We start from the raw sequence: 20,105 nt of genomic DNA on the forward strand, positions 1-20,105 counted from the left end.
CTTTTGGTATATAGGGTTTAACTAGAAAAATGCCTGTACTGTTTGATTTGTTGGAAGTTTTTGCTTGCAAAACTTTTCAAAGGTTATGTTTACTTTCCTCAAGATTCAAATCTGAAAAAGTCATTTAAATATTAATGAATAAGGGCCTCCCTAGTGGCTCAAGGGATTAAGCACAGCACTAAGAAGCTATCCTGCAGCTTCTGCAACACAGTTCGATCCCCTACAACATGGCACAGCAGACCTCTGCTGTTTCACCCCCTGCTCCCCTCAGCACTGTATTTCAGTCAGTCTGCCTGTTCTGTTCCCCACTCTGTCTCTGGTGAGTCTTCTCACCCCCTGCATCTCTTGCCTGTACCCCGGCTCTTTTGTGCAAAAATAAATAAATCTTTAAAAAAATTATGTATACAAGAACTGGGGTACAGGCCAGAGGTGCGGAGGGTGAGAGGATTCACCAGAGACAGAATGGGGAACAGAATAGGCAGACTAACTGAAATACACTGCTGAGGGGAGCAGTGGGAGAGACAGGAGAGGTCTGCTCCGCCATGTGGGTTGCTCCCTGGTGGGCCGGGGATTGAACTCGTGCTGCAGAGGCTGTGGATTGCTTCATAGTGTGGTGCTTAATCCCTTGTGCCACCAGGGAAGCCCACATAAATAAATCTTAAAAAAATAAATATTAATAAGACCTTGAATTCTCTTACAACTCTTGCATCTTATACTCTGTACTCTTTCAGAAAACCCATTCCTGTCTTAACTAAAACTCAGTGAATTTCAGAATGCCTTCTCAAGTGGTGACTTTTCCTTTGTTTATATATCTTGGGAATGTGCGCGTTCGTGTGTGTGTGTGTGTGTGTGTGTGTGTGTATGGGTCATAGTTGCCTCAGTTATCTAGGTTCACTTCTTTGTAGATAACATTTAAACAACATACTTCACAACTTTAACAACCTCCACACCATTAATCATCTTCATTGACTTCTAACCGCATACTTAAATGAACACATCCCTCAAGTTGTCTCGTACTGAAACTACCTTTACTTCTGTATTTTCGTTACCATCCACACCCCATAACCCATTAATTACTTCCAATTGCTAAATACTACTCCTTTCAACTCTTCCTCTCATTACTTACCACACCAACCTTTCCCTCCTTTTTCAAAGGACAAAAGATCCTCTCTTCGTAACAAGATAATTTTTCTTCCTCCATTTCATATGTACCTTCTTTTCCTGTATCCTTTGTAATCTTCCTTTATTGGTAATCTTATTTTCAGTTCCTGTATCTTTCTTTCTTTGACAGTATTAAGTCTAAGCTGTGAACCCTGGGTATCTATTGATGTCATCTTTAGTTTCATCTGTTTGGTAATTTTTTGTTTTACTTCCTTAGTTAGTATATTCCTAAATATAGTGTATGATGCTATAGAAAATGAGATTGTTTCCTTAATTTCCTTTTCAAATAGTTCATTATCAGTGAGTAGAAATGCAATTGAGTTTGTTGATCATGTGCCCTATACCTTAGTGATCTCTAACAAGTTTTTTTGTTTGGTTTTGTAATTGTAAGGGTGATCTGCAAATAGATTTGCTTCTTCCTGATTTCTGTATTACATATTTCTATTTTTTGTCTTATTGTTCTGGGTGGAATGCAGATACTGCTATGTTAAACAGAAGTAGAAGTGGACATCCTTGCCATGTTTCTGATCTTAGGAGAAAGGTTTCTAGTCTTTCATCATTGAATTTGCGGCCTTTCCGTATATGACACATATTGAAGTATTTTCATTCTATTCCTAGTTTGTTGAGTATTTTTTTTAAAGATTTATTTATTTTTATATAAGAACTAGGGTACAGGTCAGAGGCACAGGAGGGTGAGATGATTCACCAGAGACAGCGGGGACCAGCGGGCAAGACAGGAGAGATCTGCCACGCCATGTGGAAATCTCCCTGGCCGGCCGGGAATTGAACCCGCGCTGCAGAGGCTGCAGACAGTTTCACAGTGCAGCGCTCAACCCACTGCGCCATCCGGGAGGCCCTTGTTGAGTATTTTTATCATGAAAGGATAAGGGGTTTTATCAGATGTTCCTTGTCTCCATTGAAATGATCATGTGATTTTTATCCTTTTATACTGTTAATATATATGTCATATGAATTTATTTTTATGTGCTCAACCATCCAGGCATGCCACCATTAAGACCCATTTACCCATGGTGTTTGATCCTTTTATTGTGCTATTGAATTTGGTTTGCTAGTATTTTGTTAATTTTGGCAACTATGTTCATCAGGAATATTGACCTGTGGTTTTCTTGTGCTGATTTTATCTGGCTTCACTATTAAAGTAATGTTGGCTTTGTAAAATTATTTTCGAAGTACTTTTTCCTCTTCAGTTTTTTGTAAGAGTTTGAGAATGATTGGTTTTAATTCTGTAAATGTTTGGTAGAATTCACCAGTAAAGTCTTGAATTTTTCTTTCTGGGAGGTTTTTTGATTTCTCCTTATTCTATGTATACTTAGAATTTTTATTCATGTCTCAGTCTTGATGGTTTATATGTTTTTAAGAGTTTAACCATCCTCTTGGTTGTCCAGTTTGTTAACATGAAATTGTTCATAGTGGTCTTTTATGATCCTTCTAACTAGTCCTTTGACTTCCATTCTTTTTTTTATTTTAAAGATTTAGTTATACAAGTACGGGAGTATAGGCCAGAGGTGCGGGAGGGTGAGATAATTCACCAGAGACAGAGTGGGGAGCAGAACAGGCAGACGGACCAAAGACACTGCTGAGGGGAGCAGCGGGCGAGACAAGAGAGGTCTGCCGTGCCATGTGGGTATCTCCCTGGCTGGCTGGGAATCAAGCCTGCACTGCAGAGGCTTTGGATAGCTTCACAGTGCTGCGCTCAACCCACTGCGCCACTGGGGAGGCCCTTGGCTTCCATTCTTACCCTCTTTTCTATTCTCTGCATAGACGACATAATCATTTTAAAGTAAAGAGTGATGACCGCTTAAAAATCTTTAATGATTTTTCAATTACTGAATAAAAAATTGAAATGTTTTCATTTTGTTTACAAAGCCATTTGTAATCTGAGTTAACCAATTTCTCCAACAATATCTGCCATTGTTCCTCATGTTTGCTTGCCCTAATCAATGCACCTTCCTTTAGTTCCTTCCAAAAAACTTTCCCCTTCTACATTTTATCAGTCATGTACTATTTGTTTATGTAAGATCTGTTGAACATGGATTAACTGTTTACTCATAATTGTGTTTACTCATTTTATCAAAAAGCCTGATTATAGTTAGATGTTTGGATGAGATGGATAACTCATTAATGTGACTTGATGTTACTCATCTTCCATTCCCATATATGTTAGATGATAGTGCCCACCAATGGTGACTGAGCATTCAGTGATAAATGTTTGTTCCTTTCTCCCTCCTCTGATTTCCTTTACTTACCTAAGATGAATATGGAATGGTCTCTAAGCTGTTTTCTGACCAGTTATTTCTATTACAATTTGTTGCAGTGTTTGTAATTCTTATTTATTGAAAATTTAAACTATATTGGAATATAGATGGTTGAATAGGACTGGAAGACGTATCTGCATTGATTGATGATTATAGAAAGAGTAAGATATCACTTAGCATTAGGTTTAGGTCTAAGTAACAGAGATTCAAAATCACAATGGTTTAAACAAGGTAGAACTTCTATAACTCTCCAATATAAAAGTCAGGAAGTTGGCAGTCCAGAGCTTTTATGTCAGTTCTGTCTCATAAAGTGCCTAGGGATGTGTGTTCCTTGATGTTAGGGTCTTATCTTGGTCAGTAGAGGATCTAAAAACCATATGTGGATAGATGTTATATTGCTTTTAATTTAAATTTAAATTTTTTTAAAGATTTATTTATGCATATAAGAACTGGGGTACAGGCCAAAGGTGCAGAGGAAGGGCGAGGGAAGCGCAGTGAGGATTCGCCAGAGACCCAGTTGGGGAGCAGAACAGACAGATGTACTGAAATACACTGCTGAGGGGAGCAGTGGGCAAGACAGGAGAGGTCTGCTGCGCCATGTGGGTCAGCTCCCTGGCCAGGGAGGGATCAAATCCATGCTGGAGTGGGCTGCGGATAGCGTCACAGTACTGTGCTTAACCCCTTGCGCCACCAGGGAGGCTCCTTAAGTTTAAATTTTTTTGAAATATTTGTTGTTACTGTTTTTCATCTCTTTGATAACATACCATGGGCTAGGACTTTCTGCTCTTTCATATTCCTAAAACTAAAAAATTCAAAGAATGAGGAAGAATGGAAAAAGCAGTAGTTTTACTTTATTAAGTTTACTGCTCCCTCCTCCCAATAACATTTAGTAAACGTTTGTCTTTTATTGGAGTCTTAAGACAAGCTTCTTCCAGTCTGGGAACTTACTAACAGAATGGGGGGAGCTCAAGACACCAGTCTCTGTCATTTCACCAGCGAGTGGATGGGCGGAGATGTTGAATAGCCCCTTTTCTACCCACTGGCTTCACAAGGAATATCATTCAACTACCCAAAATATCCATAATGATTATTTTATACTTCACTGTGAATAGTACTATAAAGTAGATTCTCTTCATGCCATTTAATAGTTGCTGAAATGAGATAACCAAGATGTTAAGTAATTTGCTCAAGGTCACATGGTTAGGTTAGTGGGAGGCCGGATAAGAATAGGGGCAGTTTGCCTCCAAAACCTACATTCTCAGTCACTGTCATTACAGTCTTTCCCTTGAATAAAAATCTTTGGAGGTTTTTATAAGTGTGAGGAAAATTAGAGTTAGGGGCGGGGAATTTACCTTGTCCAAATACACAGCCAACAAATAATAGAATCTATTTCATTGTTTTATAGCCTGTCAACTTGTATATTTAAGTTGCTCACTGATGAGAGGTATCAAACTCATTTTCTTGTACCTTAATGCTTTGTTTTCTGATTAAAATGTGTGTATAAACACACACACACACCACATTATAATTCTTCCACTCTATTTCAGTCTTTGACATCATCAATTCACTCAGTGATATTACGTAAAGGTGGAAGAAACAGTATGTGTATAATACAGTGTCTGCCTTTTAAGGAGCTTGCTTTCTGATTGGGAAAGCCCTAAGTATGGAAGATGACCTAGAACAAGAAACAAGTTGAACGGACTTAAATCTAAGTAGGTGAATTTACACAATGGATAATACTTTGGAACAAGTTACATATATTTATGTTTCATATATGTAAATTGTTAGCATATTTTAGTGCCTTGGTATAGTTACGTTAGGGTTGCAGTTTTTTTTCAGAGATACTGGTTTTGTTCTTAGTCGCTGCCATTCTTATCTGTGTCATGCTGTTTTTTTATCTTTGTATATTTTGTTATGTAAACTGGTTTAAATGTGTGATGACTCTAAGCTTTAAATACCCATTTTAAAAAACTTGTTTGGGAATACTATCAAAGTCAGTAGTATATTTTTATTACCTAAACTTTTCACAACCGTTACAAGCTATTCATCTTTTAAGGTTACTTTTACAGTCAGGTTTTATAGATTGCCAAGATCTTGCATGTATATATGTGTGTGTGTGTGTACCGTCACTGGAAGAAGAAAAGATTGGGAAGAACATGTGTTTGAAATTAGAAAGGAACAACTTTACTAATTTACGTAATTTTGGATAAGATACATAATTTCAGAGTGCTTTTTGCCTATGTTATATGGGAACATGGCAAACTTATCCGAGTATTAAATGGGAATGTATAATACTCAATACATACATATTCAAAAGTAACTACCATGTTCAGTAATGAATATTCTAGTTGAGCAAAGTAAGAACAAAGATTAAAGAGAAACCATAGTATTTTCTTTGTAATATTTCTGTGGGGAATAATCCCTGGCTTTAAACAAAGAAGGAAGTGGGGGGAGGGGGAGCTATTAATATTTGTTTTTGTCACTTATTTGTAACTTTGGAAAAAAATTATATGGGAGGGAGTTGCCAGGGTGTGTATGTGTGATACTTCTTGACATACAGATATTTCAGAAATAAGGACTTGAAACAATTGTTTTTATGTGGCTTTTTGGCAAATTTTAGGTCTTTGTTCTATCCCTAGATGTTAGGGTTAAAATATTTCGTTGGTGAAAATTCAAGTGAACCATAGCATTTTAGACATAGGGTTTCTACATTATGAAATTTTAGATTTTTCCTTTTGAATATATAATTTCATCAGTAATATACAATAACTTAGAAATTGTTGGTAAATCATAAATTTCTTTGTTTCCTTGAAAATAACATACATCTGGCAGATTAAAAATGGTCTTGATAATAATAAAATTTTAGGTTCATGGTTTTTGAATTCTCATAAAACATCTTTCATCTCTAATTCTGTGGGTTCACTGCAGACACATTCCTATTGCAGCTGTCTTTGTAGGGTTAAACATTTGCTATATTGTAACATACGAAAGCAGTTAAGCTGTTTGGAATTGTTTACTTGCTAAAACCAGTGTTAGTCAGCAGAGGCAGTACACCAGATTTCCTTGTGGCTTTTAGTGGAAAATGTTAAAAGCGCACTCATTTTTCAGTTATAGAATTTTTCAGTTTGATCTGGATTAGTCACAGAACTGGCATGAACCTTCTAATTGTGAAGGCTGTCCAAATGCACTATTTTTTTCTCCTGCTAGAGGAAGTTACATCCTGAGCAGTAGCTCAGATCTCTGGTAAGTGTAACATGTGAGCATTACTAGGCATTTCATCCTGCGGTTCTGCAGTCTTTGCTATTCAGACTGTTGCTCAGTTGGAATGCTTCTATGCAGCGGATCCTGAGGTTCTGTAGATATTTTTAAGGACCTACTAGTACATTTGGAGGTGTAAGTGGCATTTTGCAAGATCATCGAAGGAACAGGAAGGCATCTGAAACCTACCGAAAAGGATAACTGTAGCGGTTTTCAGAGTGGAAGGAAACTGTATTGGCACAGAGGCCGATGATTGAATAAAGTAGTTGGCTCAAAGAAGATGCACAGTCTGCTGTTTTTTCCTCTGAATGAAGACTATTTAATGGAAGCTGTATTCACGTGGAGTTCAAAGGAAACGCTGGAATGATAAACTGCTGGGTTTTTTTCCTCCTCCAGTCTCTTTTAAAATGAAAAGCCTGAAGCAGTAACTTGAGCTCAAATGCCTTCTAATTCCTTCGCAACCTGCCTGTTTTATTAGGATTCTCTGCTAACACCATTTCTGCCTGGTGCCTGTGCCCTTGTGCTGGAGCAGCTATAGACAACTGCCTGATGGAGAAAGAATGACCGCTCTGCCTTGCTTATACTGTCGATGGGAATAAAGCTATCTGTGTTACTTCAATTTTTTGGGATATCTGGATTAATCAAGCTGTGTTCTAGTACCAAGAGTCCTATTGTCTCTCGTGGTCTGACTCATCGCATGTAAATGTACTGCAGCTTTGCTGTTAATGCAGAGTGTTGTTTTTTTCTCTCCCCAAACACAGAAAGAATTGTCAACCTCTGAGCTTCATTGTAAGAATTTGTGCTGAATCCTAGATGTATTTTTTTTTTTCCTGGATAGTATCTGCATTTAACTAGGGAAGCTGAAGAAATGAAGATAAATTAGAAGTGGAACAGAATAGTGAGATTTTATTTTTTATTTTCAGAGTTACAAGCAAGCCAGTACTGGTAACTCTATGACCTTGCAGGCAGGAGTGGGCAGAACTGTGATCATCTCTATCACAGCAGTTGTTTCTCATTTCATCCTGCTTTGTGTGGTGTTGACACCTAAAATAATAATCTATGCAAGTATATTTCTAAGATATAGTACAGCAATAGACTATTTTGATAGGGAAAAATATTTTTAAATGAGCTTGTACTAAACTTGGTTTTATTTACTAATATCTTAATGGGAAATTTCTTTTAAGTGCTTCAGCAGCCCAACAGAAAAGAATAGGATTTTGTTATTTTAGGAAGTTATAAGTTATACAGTCGTAGTTTTAAACGTTGATTTTTTATTATAGTACTTATTAACTTAAAAAAAACAGCTGTGCTGTTCAGAGAATGATTCTAAGTATTGTACAGAAGAGGAGAAAAAACTATTTTTGCTTTTTCAACTGTGACTTTCATCACATAGCTTGGAATTTAGTATTTTAAGAGAGCGAATGAGTCGTGTGTGTATTGTTGTTTTGGAGGAGGTAGAAGATGAATCTCCTGAATTCATTTCTAAATTGCCACAGGAGAACAAACCCCTATATTCTCCACCTTCTGGAAATGTATTGGTAAGATATGAGAGTTTATATGTTTACTGTATTCTACTGCTCTAGTAGGGTAAATTTTACTTTTTAAGAATAAACAGTTTCCCCTGATTTCATTAAAAACCCTAATTAAAACAACATAGGTCTATAAATAAGGTATAATAGTACTTCTATATAAAACGCACAATTCTGGTTTTTACTTTATCAGATGTTTAGATAACCATTTCAGTCTTATCTCAATCTTTTAAAACGACTTCAGAAATACTTTTGAAAATAGTAGCTATAGCAACCACACTTCTGTTTTCATTTTTTGGTTTCAAAAACGAACCTAAGAAGAATGAAGAACTCTGTATTTTAGGAAAGATTGACTACTGCCAGAAATACCGAGACACAGTCTTTACTGTAATGAGACACAGTCTTTTCTGTAATGATTTTTTGAGTAGTTACATGTAAGACTTTTGTATTAAAATGAATCAGACTTTATCTTTGACCTTAATTTTAGTACTGTTGTGAATGGACTTTTTGACTAGTATAATATGATACCTTATCAGAGCAGCTATGTCTTAAGAAATTTGTTATATTTAGAAATGCACGTGTTTCCCTCTTCATGTTATTCAGGTATCAGTATTTTCATCTTTGAATAGCAGTGATTTTCATCAATTGTCAGATTTTCTTTCTTTGAATTTATGTCTTTATACACATAATGCTGACCTTAACAGCTTTTCAAGTAGGCATTCCTTATGGGCCTCAGTATGTGCTGGGAACTGCTTGTTTGACAAATTTTGTCCCACAAATAGATGCTGAGATGTCACACTTCTAGGTGGAAGAGATTTTCTTTTTACCATATATAAATCAAAAATTTTCTACTAATAGAAAAAATAAAATCTGTTTGTGTTTACTATACTACCTTATTTTTGGCTGTATTGAATTTTTTTTTATAATTAGGACTGCTTTCTTTCCTAAAGAGGAAGGAATCATGTAAATTTCACATGGCTTGACTTTGTGAAACTTTTGGTTAATGTCAGAAAACCAAATGCTTGTTGCTATAGAGAAGAAACGTTTTGGATTTTAAAGTTACATAGAAACATCTTTACAAGTCATCCCTGTGGTGTGATTAATGCTTTTATTACTCTCTTGTATTTTAGCCATCACTGGTGCAGGCTATATTTAACGGAGATCCTGATGAAGTTCGAGCACTAATATTTAAGAAAGAAGATGTTAACTTTCAGGTAAAACAATAAATTCACTGATACCAGTCTTTAACCCTACTTTTGGAAATTCTTTCTTAGAGCTATGACTTTTGTTTAAAAGACAACACAGTTCTATAATAGTTGTATTAAATTAGGCAGAAAGGTCTTAAGGCAAAAAGGAAGGCACTGGACATTTATTCAGGGTAATAACTAAAACACAAAAAAAACTAGGAGGCAATGAGTGTTGTTTGTTCCCCCAATTTTTTATTTTGAAATTTAAAATTAATTTCACAGAAAAATTAAACTGGTTTCTCTTATTGTCACTTAGATCTAGCAGTGGTAATATTTTGCCACATTTGATTTCAGCCTCATCTATACTCAGCTTTTTATATACAACACACATTTATGTTTTTTTCTTTTGCTGAAAAGAAAGTAAGTTGCAGAAATCATGACACTTGCTGGTAAATATGTTGGTGTGCATTTCAAATGAGGGTTCTTTTTGTGAAGTCAGGGGCATTTCTATTAAATTTATAAATGTATTTGACTTATAAGATCGGATATGCTTTCCACAATTAATCATGGTAAGAATTATACATAAAGATTTGGCTATTTGAGTCTATCGTTAAGGAAAGACATATTACTTGAAGTCTCCAAACTTAAGGATATTGTTGATTTAGCATTTAGGGCTGATATTAGGGACAATTTTAGAAAGAGTTGGTATATGGGCAATTTCTTCTCTGTGCATGTTTTTCCAATGGCTAAGAGTTTCTTTAATTTACTAAATTGAGGCTTAAATATATAATTTAAAAATTCAGTATATTTTTCAAATACAATTCAGTGCTCTGAATTTTTGGGTGTGGGAGGGTCATGATTAATAAAATTGCTTTTAGCAACACTAAAAAAGATGACCTAGAAATGATTGTAGTTCTTATAAAACCATACTTTATAAACTCATCCAACTCTCATCTTTCGTTTTTCTTAAAATACTACTGTGACCACTTAATGTTAAGTAGATATCGAAAGTGTTTCTTTGCCATTTTTAAAAATTGGATTACTCAAAGATTTGATTCTTTAATGGCTCATTCTAACATTGGGTAGTGATCCAAATGCTATTACTACATTTTTTCCCTCAAATTTTACAATGTTAACTGCTTTTAAGTTTGTATTTATTGGCAACATGTGCATCTAGTAAAGGGTTTATTTTAAATAGACACTATATGTAATTGGGGTGTCCTGAACACTTTACTTTTCACAGGGCAGAAAATAGTTACAGAGGTGTAAAGATTTATGAAAAGGAAGGAAATGGCTTTCTGTTCTGTTCAGCTTTAGTTTGAGAGGCTTAATTTTTTTTTTTTTTTTTTACTGTGGTACTAACAGATCTTACCATGGTGAGAAAGTTTAGACTATAATCATACTTACATGGGTAATTTCTCCAACATCACTTATTTTCATTATAGCTTGTTCCCTTGCTCTAAAGCTTGAGCTAGAACGAAAAGCAAGGTTAGCATTTCAAATATGTAGACCCTTGACAAGTTTTTATGGTTATTTTTAGGCCTTTTCTCTCGTAACTTAGAATTTGAGAGGATTTTTTTTAAAGATTCATTTATTTATGTATATGAGATTGGGGGTGTAGTCCTGAGGTGCAGGGAGTGAAAGGATTCACCAGAGACAGAGTGGGAAGCAGAACAGGCAAATCTACTGAAATACACTGCTGAGGGGAGCATTGGGCAAGACAGGAGAGGTCCGCTGTGCCATGTGGGTCAGCTCCCTGGCTGGGGATCAAACTCATGTCAAATTGAACGCATGTTGCAGCTGCTGCTGATAGCTTGATAGTGCTGATGCTTAACCCCTTGTGCAACCAGGGAGGCCCCCTGAATTTGAGAGGATTTTTTTAATTTTAAAATTTATTGAAAGCCCTGGGGTTCCATTGGTTACAGGCCCACTCTAAGTCAGTCTTGCTAGCAAAGGTAGGATAGAATTAGGTTTTGCTTCAAGCAGTGATCATTTTTTACCCCTGATTCATCTTTTGGGGCAAGAATAGAAACTGATTTTTATTGGTTATATTGCTGTTCCATGTCAGCATTTTCATAGGAAGGAATAAAGGGGAATCATTTGTGTGGTCTAATAGGACTTCTTTTTTAGAAGATTTTTGATTGCCAAAAATGGTTAGAGTAGAAAACTTTTAGATAAAATAAAAAAGTTAGGTGTAGAAGGAACTCTGTAAACCATAAAGGTAAAACACAGTCAAAAGATTTTAAAAGCAGAGTGGTATATGTAGTATAAAGGACAACTGGAGTGTGAGTTTGAAAGACTTAACTATTCATTTTATTGACCTTATAAACTTACTACTGGAATAAATCTACTTGACTTCCTCAGGACTTGCCTCTTTTCTTGTTAAATGTATGGCGTTACCTTGATGGCCCTCAGGATGTGGCCCTCAGAATATTTTCCCACCCCAATCTTTGAATGTTGTAGAAATTCTAAATTCCTTTAAATAAATTGCTTTTGCCTAAAAGCTTTCATTTATGTATCTGGCTTTATGTAGCCAAGATAATAATAGTAATTAATGCTTTTCCCTAGGGTTTACTTGCACTTAATGCCATGTGTGTAGCCCTAAGAGTTATTCTGAACTATTAACATTTTAGAGGAAAGGTCTGGGTCCTCTTTATAAAGAAATAATTTCTATTAAGTAGAGATTGTTTTTTCTGTCTAGATAGCTAGGAATTTGTCTAATAATTGAAATTTGCTTTTAGTGATAACAATATCCCTAAATCTTTTTATGTTTAATTCACACAACACTCTTGTGACGTTGTTCTACCAATAGATGGTAAAACTCTACAACTCAGATTTAACATCTCCAGGATCAGTAAGTATAGAAGAACTAGGATTTGAATCCATGTCAGATTTGACAGTAACTGGGGAATTAAAAAAGCAAATTGCAAAGATGCAAATACATGCATTTTCTTTTTTGTCACATAGTACTATAAAGCAATAGTGATTCAATATGGATTTTTGTACTTAAAAGTTATGTCTCTGTTATGTGGACTATACTTTTTAAACTGCAATACAAATATGATCCTAATTTTCATAATGCTAAGTGCTATTAAACTTTAACACTGCATCTGAGTGAATATTCAGACCTCTCAATATCGTATTTGTTGACAGGATAAAAATGTCACTCAAAGTAATCTCAAACAAAGGATAATTATAATCCAGCTATTGCTATATTTAGGTTTAAAACAGGAATAGTTGGATTATGAGTGAGCATTTTTAAATTAAAGAGTTAAGAGCTAGATAGAGTTTACCTGTAGTATGTCATTAATATTTTTGCAAATGTCACCTTGTGTTTTTTACTTAATGGGTTTCTCAGTGTGGATGTACTTTGCCATTCAAAATGTTTTGGGATTAGTTTGCCAAATTATTCTTCCAAATTATTAGCATCTTTTAAATTTTCAAAAATACTTGAAATGATACTTTGTCAGATGAAGTGATCAACAAATGTATACATATACATGTACACACGTACACGTCACAAAGCAGTTAGTTTTCATTATTGTAATACCACGGTTGGCACATAACACAGTGTAATAAATCCAGTGTTTCCACAGGGTACATGAATTCTGCCTACCCCCATTCTTCACAGTGTTCTCTAGTCTTTTCTGGAAATTAGCAAGAAGTGCTTTACTCTTCCACAGATCATTCTTCTGGCCACATGTCACTTCTGCTATTTGTCAGTACACCAAGCTGTTACTGTTCCTTAGCTCTTTAAACCTCTTCAATCATTTCCTTGAGGTTATATGTACTTTCTCTCTTAAGACTATGTATGTACATGATCTTCTGTAGCTATGTACAGAAATTAGTATTGGAGCTTAAAACTCTCCAGTCTCGTCTTATAGTCCCACCCAGCTTTCAGCTTGCTTCCATGAAACATGGACTGAAATGGGGGAAAAGATGAGAAATGAACCAACTCTGCTTCCACCAGGAGAAAATTCCTCTATAGTTTCCCCATGCCTAGAAATAACACCATTCTTTCATTCTTGCTTGGAAAAAACATTTCTTCATTTTTTTCTCTTCTCCATTCTAGTGCATCTAGATTCCAATCTCAGATTTTCAGGTTTCCTTCACAAGTATTCCGGTTTCTTCCACAATCCATAAATGAGTGTATGTTACATGCATTGTGATTAATTGGCTAGTATGATAATTCTTCCACAGCTAAGGGTCCAATGGAAACCAGCTGTTTCTGCAGCTAGATACTGATGGTCACTTATTTTTGTATTCTATTCATTTATTGTTTTTTATTTAGCATGTGCTCTGCATCTTATTTTCAGCCCCTATGCTTTTTGGTGATCGGGTTATTATAGAGCTTCTTTATTTTTCTTTATATCCACATAGTTTTTACATTTTGTATTTATGATATAATTTATTTAACCAGCCTCTTAGAAGGCATTTGGGTCATTTTAATAAATGGTACCTTTTTACCAAGTAAACAAAAACTGCTTCAGTGGACAAGCAAAAATTATAGAAGATTTGTATTATAAATTATTAAATAAGTTATCAACCTCCCAAATAGACTAGTAGCAATGTCAGTGGACATGTATATATAAATAGGTGATAGAAGTTAAATAATGGTGTTTTTTTATTAATTGAATACTTAGAAATAGTGCTGGTTATTTTTATGCTTATAAATATAAGTAAATAATGGTGGTTACATAGTTTAGCAGAACTATCATAATTTATGTTTTAAATCAGGCAGAGCTGGAAGTTACTAATTACTCTGATAGGTTTCAGCACCTTAAGCCTACTTTTAAAAAGTTTATTGAAGTACAGTTGATACACAACAAATTGCATAGATCTGAAGTATACAGTTTCATAAGTTTTGGCATCTGAAATCATCACATCAGTCAAGAACATTAATATTCCCATCATTCTCATGATTCCATTTGCCTATAATCTCTGATCTACTTTGTCATTTTAGATTAATTTGAATTTTCTAGCACAGGTAGTAATGTAATTATACAATATTACCCTTATTTTGTCTAGCTTTTTTCATGGATACATAAAAAATGTATCTTACATGGATACTAAGATATATCACGTTGTAGCATGTATTAATAAATCATAACTTTTTGTTCGGTATTCCATTGTATTGATAGACAGAATTTGTCCTCTCACCTCTTGGTAGGCATTTGAGTTATTTCTCTTTTTCAGCTGTTGCGCATAACATTTGTGTGCAAGTCTTTGTATGAGCATATGCCTTCCTTTCTCTTGGATAAATATGTAGTAGTGGAATAATTGGACCTATGGTAGGTGTACTTTTTAAGAAGCTGCCAACTGTAGCTGCCAAGCTGCCATCCTAGAAGTTATATAGTTTTAAACTCATTTAAATCTGTAATCTGTTTTGAGTTAATATTTGTGTATGGTACGATATATATCAAAAATCACTTTTTTTTGTATATGGATATATCCAGTTGAGAAAATACTTGTTAAAAAGGCTTCATGATTTGTGTTTGTATCTTTATCAAAAAATCAGCTTTCCATATGTGTGTTAATCTGTTTCTGGGTTCTAATGTTCCAGAGATGTATTTGTCTTGCTTAATGCCAGTACCACGCGTCTATGTTATTGTTGTATTATATAAGTCTTGAACTCACTAACTTTCTTCTTTTTCTAAATTGTTGTGCTAGTCTAAGTCCTTTGCATTTCCATATGAATTTTAGAATCAGCATGTCAATTTCTAGGGGATAAAAAGAGAAGAATTGTGTTGATCTACACATCAATTTGGCTAAAATTAATATCTTAATAACATTGAACCTTCTGATCCATCAACAAGTTTTATCTGTCTACTTGTCTAGGTCACTTAAAATCTCTTAATTTCAAAAGAGACTAATTCTCTACTACTGAAATAAGGTTTTTCTACTCAATGATGCAGGAGGTGTAAGTTTTCCCATCCTAGCTGTTGAGAACAGGACATTGTTCCCTGTGTAGGCATTCCCTCTAGAGTACACTTTCCTCTAATCCTTTGGGGGTGCTATCCCTCCAACTAGGCAAAAATTGGTTCTTTGGAGTGGGTATGTGAAAAAACCCCACTCCAGTGTATAATCTACAATGAACAAATCATTGTAGATATTACATTGTACATATTACAGTGATATATGGCCCTTCAGAGGGCCAAAGTATTTAAATTAGATATACAGTGGTGTCAGAATTTCATGGGAGAAAATATTTAAAAAGGCTCCTGGGCAAAGTGTTGAGGGAAAAAAAAAAGATTGAGAAACACTATTTTTGGATGGTTCTTTTGGCCAGTCTCAGGTAGTATTTTTATATAGCTTTCTGCTCATCATTCAACTGAGAACACAGAGGAGTATTCTGCAGATCTCTGAGATTCTCTCTTCTCACTCTTACTCTGTCTTGAGAATTCTAAGCTGTGTTTGTCCCATACTGTCAGCTCTCTCTCTCCTCTTAAAAGTATACATATAAGCATTGAGAAGCAGTTTATGGACTGAATTTTGCTTGATCGAGCTTAGAAGCAAGTTCTTCCATACAACTTGTGATGAGAACAGTTTTATGAGAGATCCTAAGCAGGGAATCTAGCCATGCCATACCTAGACTTCTCTGTGAGCAGAACTGTGAACTAACAATGCTTCCTGTTTTAAACTGCTTAACTTGTGATGAGTTGTTATACAGCAATAACTAATACAGGCTTAGTATCTCTTTCTGAGCACCTTTCTTGGTCCTCCAGATAGTATAATATTAGCCTAGTAGATATCCACAGCTTTCTCAACTCCTTTTTGACACTCATGTTTGTACAACAAATTGTTTTTGTACAAGCTCAGAATTTTAACTCTGGAGATTAGCACTTGTTTGAACTATACTCTGTATCTTTACCTAGTTTATAAGTAGTAGCCATTTAAATATAAAACATGTTAGAAATAAATGGAAGCAAGACATAGATCCTGACTTCAGCAAGTTTATATTCTAAATGTGTTTGACTATGTTGTATGTGAGTATTTTTGCATCTGGGGGATGGTATTGGTGGGGGATGGCGTTGGTGGGGGCATTAAGTAGGGGTGGGGGAGTTGTTTTGATTTTGATTGGGTGGGAGCAGTCAACTGTTACTTACCCAAGTGTGATTAAACAAGACTGGCTTCTTCGAGTCATTTTGCCTTGAATCTCCATCAGTATTTATAAACAGCTCAAACCATTTGATCATAGGAGGGGTGAATTCTTTAAAAAAAAAAAAAAAAGCATATGCATTTGCCAAGCATGTGGACAACGGCAGTATTCTCTTATGAAATAATACTTTATCTTTGCAGCATCTTGTTGACTGTCTCAGAGCATTGACTTCAAGGGGACAGCTAGAGATGGGCCTGTTCTACTCTGTTCTCTGTCAAAGGGACTGAATCCCATCTTGCTTATGAACAGAATTTGCTTCCAGGGAAGGCATCTAATAAAGTTCTAAGCATTAGTGTTTCAGTGAAAAACTAGAGAACAACTGCTCTTGTATCACAGTCTAAATCATCAGTAAAAAGTAAAGTTTGCAGAAGTGCTGACCACATAGCACAACAGCAAGAGAAACCTCAGGAGTGAAGGAGAGCAAGGCTACCGTTCATTGTTGAGAACTGCCCCATAAGCCCACTGTTCAGTTTTTGATAAGGGCCTTACTTTTCAGATCATGCTGCCAGAGCAGTGGCACATGTGAAAAAGTCTAAGTAGCTGACACATTGGTAATTGTGTGTAAACCAAAGTACCTATAATAGATTTGGGAATGGAAATTCTTGCAACAGTTTACCCCAAATCATGTATACACAAAGAAAATATTTTGTATTTTATGAACTACGTAATTTTAGGTTATCTAATATGAAGGTGAATGATTTAATAATAGATTACTGAGTGTACATTTTTCATAAAACTACAGCAAGACCGTAAGTTTTTTCATACCTTACTGTATTGTTGAGTAAAATACATAAATTGCATATATATATTTAAAACTAATAAGGTACCATTTTTTCCTTTGGAAGTTTTTACAGAGAATCAATGATTTGAGTACTTACCAAATGAATGGAAGCTTGTTTTTGTACAAGCTCAAAATATCATTTTAGAATACATTTCTCTTTGTATATGAGAAGTATCAATTACAAAATGTTAATGTCAAGTTATTATAATTTAGAAAATAAATATCTACATTTTGTAGTTTGGGTTTTGTTTACATATAGAAACTAGATTACATTATTTTTTAAATGTGTTTTCATTTGAGTTTAAAGACTATCGTCTGTAAATCCCTCATAATAAAATTTCTTTTTTTATTCAGTTTTAGACATAAATGTGTAGTTGGATGAAGGGAGTGGGTGCAAGGATGAGAACTTTCATTTTCACTTTTCAGGTGATTTTTTCATTGCATTTGAACAAAACCTGCCAACTAACAAAGGAAGCTACTATTCCTAAGCTGAGATACAATGTCAAAACCTGTGTCTCCTGTCAATTTTTTATGTATTTTTTGTTTTAGTTAACATCAGTTTTGATTGTTATTTTAGAAAAATTAAGCCCACGGGTCCTATTTTTTTCTCCTTTCAGTTTTTTTTTTTAATTGTGTAATCTGACACACTTAAAATATGTAAAACAAATACAGGCTATAATGAGTTACTTAATTGTCTCCACTACCTGGATAAGAGTGGAAACATTGCTAGCACCTCAGAAGTACCCTTTATGCTCACTTTATGATGAGAACTGTTTTCTTCAATCCCACAATGTAGTCAATATATCTTACTTTTTGGATTTATAATTTTGCCATCTGACCCATTGTACAATATAATTTTGCATGTTTTTAAATTAATCATATAACATGAATTCTTTTGGGCCTGGAGTCTTTTGTGTGTCACTTGTGTTAAAAAATATTTAGACCTAGGGAGCCCCCCTGGTGTTCTAGGGGTTAAGTCTCAGGGCTACCACCTGAAGACCCATCTCCATGGCCTCAGTTTGATTCCAGGCCAGGGAACTAACCCACATGACGCAGCAAACCTCTCCAGTGTATTTCAGTAGATTTGCCTATTCTGCTTCCCACTCTGTCTCTGTGAATCTTCTCACACCCCCTGCACCCCTCACCTGAACCCCAGTTCTTCTACACAAAAATAAAATCTTTTAAAAAAAAATATAGACCTATATTATGTGTAGCTGAAGGTTCATCGTAGACCACTCACTACATGTACCATGGTTTATCCATATTTTGTTGGTAGTGGGTAGTGGAATTATTTCTAATTTATGCAGTAGCTGGGGTATAGGCCAGAGGCACAGGAGGGTAAGAGGATTCACTGGCGACAGAGTGGGGAGCAGAATAGGCAGACGGACTGAAAGCACTGCTGAGGGGAGCAGCGGGTGCGACAGGAGAGGTCTGCTGCGCCATGTGGGATTCTCCGTGGCTGGCCGGGAATCGAACCCTTGCTGCAGAGGCTCCAGAGAGCTTCACAGCACTGTGCTCAACCTGCTGCACCACCAGGGAGGCCCCCATTCAGATATTCTTTCATGAAGTGCCTATTAAATCTCTACCCATTTTTCTTTTTGAGTTCCATACAGCTAATTTGCAGAATTTTTTAGTTTATTCTGGATATGTATCCTTTGTGACTATAAACTTATTATAATCTATATTGCAAGTATTTTCTCCATTTTCATCTTGCCTTCTATGCTGGTTATTGAACATGAGATCTTAATTTTTTTTTTTTAATAGAGGCATGTTTTTATTTATTTATTTATTATATTTGTTTGTTTTGTTTATACATGCACTGGGTACAGTCAGAAGCGCGGGAGGGTGAGAGAATTCACCAGAGCCAGAGTGGGGAGCAGAGCAGGCAGAAGGACCGAAGTACACTGCTGAGGGGAGCAGCGGGTGGCAGGAGAGGTCTGCGCACCATGTGGGATCCTCCTCCGGTGGCCGGGGAGCAGCCGGGGATCGAACCGGCGCCGCAGAGGCCGCAGGCAGCTTCGCAACCCAGCGCTCAACCACTGCGCCACCGGGGAGGCCCGAGATCTTAATTTTAATGTGAAAATTACCAGCATTTTTTGCAGCTAATGCTTTTAAGATTTTGATGTCTTTAGTAAGAAGTCTTTTTCCTAACTTGAGCCATAAATATAACATCCTGTATTCATTCCTGTTTTATCATTTTGCTCTTTACATTTAGCTTTATAACAACCTATGCAGTTAAATAGAAAAAGAAGAATAGGCTTCTTTTTTCCAAATGGATGCCAAATTGCCCCGATATGGTTTAATTGTCCTTATTTTATTGACTTCTTGTTTGTGAGTTTTGAGAGTTTTTTTATATTCTGAATTCTTTGTCGAACGTGATTTGCAAACATTTTTCTCCCATAGTAATCCTCTTAATTGGGTCTTCTTCACAGCAAAGGTTTTAATTTTGATGAAATTTACAACCTAATGTATTGTGCTTTGGTGTTGTATCTAAGAACTCTTTATCCAACCTTCATATTTTCTTTTAATATTTTAGGTTTGGCAGGTAGGTCTGTCATCCTTTTTGAGTTGTTTTTAATTCAATGTCTGGTAAAGATAGATACTCTTTTCTTGGTGTATGGCTGTCCAAGACCATTCATGGAAAAGATTATATGCCTCTTTGTACTTCCATGAAATAGCAATCATTTGTGTGGGTTTATTTCCAGACTCTATTTTGAATATGCCTTTCCTTTTTCTGCTACCGCACTGCCTTGA

The 20,105-nt window shown here is 35.6% G+C and overlaps 1 protein-coding gene across 4 annotated transcripts in view; it reads left to right on the forward strand.

Annotated features, from left to right (window-relative positions):
• ANKRD28 (ankyrin repeat domain 28) overlaps window positions 1-20,105 on the forward strand; it is a gene marked incomplete at both ends in the record, with an annotated part of 134,087 nt that overhangs the window by 45,500 nt on the left and 68,482 nt on the right. For 2 of the 4 annotated variants that reach the window (XM_084247920.1, XM_084247921.1), the window contains one exon: window positions 9,355-9,438. In XM_084247920.1, the coding sequence (XP_084104046.1) occupies window positions 9,355-9,438 (84 nt within the window). Of the gene's footprint in view, window positions 1-8,116; window positions 8,255-9,354; window positions 9,439-20,105 lie in introns of those variants that run through there. The other 2 variants (XM_084247918.1, XM_084247919.1) reach the window with 2 other exon arrangements.

The sequence above is a fragment of the Talpa europaea genome (genome assembly GCF_964194135.1).
Source record: "Talpa europaea genome assembly, chromosome: 11".
NCBI classification, from domain to species: Eukaryota; Metazoa; Chordata; class Mammalia; order Eulipotyphla; family Talpidae; genus Talpa; species Talpa europaea.